This window comes from Babylonia areolata, chromosome 10 (assembly GCF_041734735.1).
Source record: "Babylonia areolata isolate BAREFJ2019XMU chromosome 10, ASM4173473v1, whole genome shotgun sequence".
NCBI classification, from domain to species: Eukaryota; Metazoa; Mollusca; class Gastropoda; order Neogastropoda; family Buccinidae; genus Babylonia; species Babylonia areolata.
This window is the reverse complement of record NC_134885.1, coordinates 25,513,024-25,518,023: the sequence shown is the minus strand read 5'-3', so window position 1 is coordinate 25,518,023 and position 5,000 is coordinate 25,513,024. Positions and strand designations below refer to the sequence as shown.

The window sequence follows — 5,000 nt, the reverse complement described above, 5'->3', positions numbered from 1 at the left end:
GCGTTAATCTAAAGACTACACAGACTCACCACAACGCTTTCAATGATGATTGACCCGAAACCTTGGCGCAACAACAATATGAAATCACCCCTGAAGTCTTCTGACACTCATTGTTTCAGTTTTCAGTTTCAGTTTCAGTTTCCCAAGGAGGCGTCACTGCGATCGGAAAATTCCATATGTGCTTCACCACATCTGTTGGGTAACTGCATGACCAGCAGCATAACCCAAACGCGCACAGCTGGGCCTTAAGTGCATGCCTATTATGTTTGTGTGCCCAGTATGAGAGGGGATTTCTTCCACACAGTTTTGACAGAGGACAACACTTTTTGTTGCCGTGGGTTCTTTTTCAGCGCGCCAAGTCCATGCTGCACACGGAAGCTCGGTTTATCGTCTCATCCGAATGACTAGACGCTCAGTTTGATTTTCCTGTCAAACTTTGGAGAAAGGGCGAGAGCGGGATTCGAAACCAGACCCTCACGGACTCTCTGTATTGGCTGATGAGCGTCTTAATCATGATGCCATTTTCCTCCTTTAAAACTGAAGTGAAGCGAAGTGAAGTGAACTGAACTGAACTTTAAACACTCGCTCTAACCTACCTCACTGGCCACACGAAGAAGAGCAACATTGAAGTGAACTTTAAACACTCGCTCTGACGGGCGCAACAGTCGAGTAGTTTAAAGAGTTGGACTTTCAATCTGAGGGTCCCAGGTTCGAATCTCGGTGACGGCGCCTAGTGGGTAAGGGATGGAGATTTTTTCGATCTCCCATGTCAATATATGTGCAGATCTCCTTGTTCCTGAACCTCCTTCGTGTGTATACCCAAGCAGAAGATCAAATACGCACGTTTAAGATCCTGTAATCCATGTCAGCCTTCGGTGGGTTATGGAAACAAGAACATACCCAGCATACACCACCCCGAAATGGAGTATGGCTGCCTACATGGCGGGGTAAAAACGGTCATACACGCAAAAGCCCACTCGTGTACATACGAGTAAACATGGGAGTTGCAGCTCACGTACGAAGAAGAAGAAGAAGAAGAAGAAACACTCGCTCTAAATCACTCACCACACGAAGAATAACTGAACTTAAACACTCCCTCAAACCCAACTCACTCACCACACGAAGAAGAGGAGGCAGGTGGTTCTGACCATGGGCCTGGTACGAAAGAGGTCCCGGAAGGTGTACAGGTGTTGCTTCTTGGCCCGGTCCACCTCCACGGCCGCCAGGTGGGAAGTCAGCGAGTCCTCGGGGGCCTGGGTTCCATTCCAGCGGGCCGCCCGCTTCAACACGGCCTGGGCTTCCTTCACTCGGCCGTGCACCATCAACCAGCGGACACTCTCCGGCATGAACCTGGCGGGTGGGTGGGTGGGTGAGTGAAATAAATTTTTAAAAAAACTGGCCGGGGTTGTTATGAGGCCACAACTTTTGCAGCGCTAAGTTCGATTGCTTAGAGTTGAGAATATTCCTTTAGTATATTGTGGAATTTACACCGTGGAGTCAGGAACATTCTTAACATATTAAGTAAACTTAATGAAGCGTTGCAAAGGTCGCCGCATGCAACCTACCCCTGGTGAATGAACACTTAAGTCTCTTGGGGAAGACAGACAGACAGACAATCAGACAGGGTGAATGAACACTTAAGTCTCTTGGGGAAGACAGACAGACAGACAGACAGACAGTTTCAGTTTCAGTTTCAGTTGCTCAAGGAGGCGTCACTGCGCTCGGACAAACCATATACGCTACACCACATCTGCCAAGCAGATGCCTGACCAGCAGCGTAACCCAACGCGCTTAGTCAGGCCTTGAGAAAAAAAAAAAAAAAAAAAAAAAAAAAAAAAAAGGGGGGGGGGGGAATAAATAATAGATAAGCTTACATAAATAAATAAATAAATAAATAAATAATAATTATAATATAGAAAAAGGTAGTAGTAATAATAATAGTAATACTAATAAAATGATAATAATAAAAAATAAATAAATAAATAAATAAGACAACAATGGTGATAATTAAGCGAATGAATGTAAAATATGACGACACACATTCACACATACACCCACACATGCATAACAGAAATGCACCAAACATGCAGTTTCACAGATATGAAAGTACAGTCAAATACATATAAACGTACATGAGCTCCAACACACACACACACACACACACACACATTACCTTGCACCTCCTCCAACCCCCTCCTCCACACACTCATTTCTAGCCTACGTATCGCAGCTTCCACGGCACACACACACACACACACACACACACACGCACGCAAACACACACTCACAGAGATGAACACTTACTTGTACAAGCACACACATATACGCCCATATCTCCCACCCCCAACCCCCACACATATATACAAAGATATATATATATATATATATATATATATATATATATATATATACACACACACACCCGTACACAGATCTCTCCTGACACTTGTGTACACTTACACTCTCGCGCATTCACAAACGCACTCAAAAACACAGACCCACACATCCACACAAACACACACATCCACACACGCACACGCACAGAGGCTGCCAAGAGGGATGGGAAAAGATCTCTGATGCCAAGAACGTGGCGTCTAGTGTGTTGCTCAGTCTATTGTATTTGGAAAGGCCCACAGAGACTCTGTTCCGTTTTGAAGAAATTTGCGCAATGTTGGTTTGGAAATGATGCCGATATTTGTTTGATTTGCAAAGCATCGTGCTCTACCTTTCATGTTAGACTTTCGGCCGCTCCCTCTCTCTGCTTTTATTTCTTTGAGGCGATCGATGGTGTGATGGCCTTGTACCTGTTCTTTTTGGTATTCTTTGACTTTTCTGAGAATTTCCGATTTTCCTAGATGTAGGCCGCTCGTTGGTGTTGCGTTACCAGCAAGTCTGTCAGCTCGCTCATTTCCCTTAACACCTGCATGTCCCGGGCAGTATGACCATGTGAGTTTTTTAATCTGAAAGTTGCGCATTGCCTTATGCCACTCTGGGCTTCCCATTCCGTTTTCAATTTTCTGTATGAGGTTCATTGAGTCGGTTAGAATCATGGCATGTTGGTTTCCGGGCGTATGGATGGACGATAGCCACTGGAGGGCATGTGTCGCAGCTTCAACTTCCATCGTTAGGCTGGAGGTTGTGACTTTGTAGGCAGCATTCTCTTCCCAAATTGTTTTTCCATTTTGTTTCGCAGTGAATCCCCAACCAGACTGGTCTTTGGTGACTGAGCCATCTGTGTATATGATGATGTCCTCTTCTTTACTGTTTTCTTCTATGAGTAGCTTCACTTCCGCATCTGTTTTGCCCTCTGGCCATTCCCGACAATGTCTTCCTAGAGTGGGTGAAATGACTGTGTTGAATAGATGGTTGAGGTTTTTGGGGTTTTTCTCCCATTCTTTTGTTTCTTTCAGGTCTTGTAGTCGGCATACTAGCTGGATTGTGTCTTCTGCTTGTCCCATCCATGATCTTCCTCGTCCTAGACGGCTGCCTTTTGGTTCTTTGACTGCGTCATGCAGTGGGTTTTGAGGGTTTTCTAATGCTTTGAAGTAGGTCTTGACCTGTTCTAACTTGTTTCTGGCCTGTACTGAAGGAAGGTCAAGCAGGTATCGCATGGTTTCTGTGGGCGTGTCTTTTGTTGTTCCAAGGATCAGCCTCATAGCTTCATTTTGTACTCTTTCTAATTTTAGGAGGTTGCTTTGAGACGGTGTTGTAAGCCCAAGTCCGTAGTCGATCACGCTGAGGACGAGTGATTGGTATAGCAGGAAGAGGTGGCGTTGTTCAATTCCTTTGGTTGCCATTGCTTTTAAGACTGAAAGGCCCTTTTTGCATTTGAGAACAGTATTTTCCGTATGTTTTCTGAAGGTCAGCATCCTGTCGAAGTGTATTCCTAGGTAGCGTAGGCATTCAGTTTTCTCAATTTGAATTCCATCGAATGACACAGAAGGTGGTGATTTGCTCGCGGTTTTGTTGTTAAGGGTGCACAGCAACGTTTGGGCTTTCGCTGGATTGATGGAAGATCCTGTGTCTTTGCACCATTGAGCAATATTGTTTAGTTGTTTCTGGACGGCTTCAGTTCTTTCCTGAGCATCTTTCGAAGTTTTGAAGACCAGGCCATCATCCGCAAGGGTAAGCACCCGAGCAATTCCATTGTTGTTTAAGTCTGCAAGGCCCTTCGTGTAGACATTGTAGAGGACAGGAGAGAGCGGAGACCCTTGTGGCAGTCCCATGGATAGTTTAGAAGGTGCAGACATCCAATCTCCGAGGCGTAGGACGACAGTTCTTTCCTGAAGCGCTGCTGCTATCCATCTTGTCAGTGTCAAACTTACTCCATAACTTAGTAGCAGCTCCATGAGGTGCGCAAACTGGACTTTATTGTAGGCATCTTCAAGGTCAATTGCTACTGCTAGTGTTTCTTCTTTTCTTTGGAATCCTTCATACACCTCATATGCAAAAGCAGCTGCATTTTCCCATGTGGACTTGCCTGTTCTGTAACCACCTTGATTTGAAGGGAGAATGTGCCTGTGTTCAAGATCCCTTGCAAGTTTCCTGGCTATCATGCGTTCCATGAGCTTTCCAGCAATGTTTTGCATGGTTAGGATCCGGTAGCCGCTTACCTGATGATGGTCCTTTCCTGGTTTTGGTATGGGTTTTAAGAAGCTGTGTGTCCAGTCCTCCGGCACTTGTCCATTGTGGAAACTGTTTTGATATAGACTGAAAAGTTTGCTTCTGTCTTCTTCCGATAGCTCCTTGATGTCTGAGTAACGAACTTTGTCTGGGCCAGGAGCCGATTCTTTCTTGCATTTAGCTATTGCCTCGTTTAGATCATCCATTGTCAAGTCATCATCAGGTCCAGTCTGCATAAGGGTTTGGTTTAACTCCTCAATATATTTCTTTTTCTCATCTAAGTTTCTTTGATCACTCTGTTGTATGAAACGTTTGAGCAAAGCAGATCCTTTTTCTTCATTTGTCTTAAGCTTGGTTCCGTCAGTGTCTAACATCTC

The 5,000-nt window shown here is 44.9% G+C and overlaps 1 protein-coding gene across 3 annotated transcripts in view; it reads right to left on the bottom strand.

Annotated features, from left to right (window-relative positions):
* LOC143286911 (organic cation transporter protein-like) overlaps positions 1-5,000 on the bottom strand; it is a 29,135-nt gene that overhangs the window by 7,926 nt on the left and 16,209 nt on the right. For all 3 annotated transcript variants that reach the window (XM_076594859.1, XM_076594858.1, XM_076594860.1), the window contains exon 6: positions 1,117-1,350. In XM_076594859.1, the coding sequence (XP_076450974.1) occupies positions 1,117-1,350 (234 nt within the window). The remainder of the gene's footprint in view (positions 1-1,116; positions 1,351-5,000) is intronic.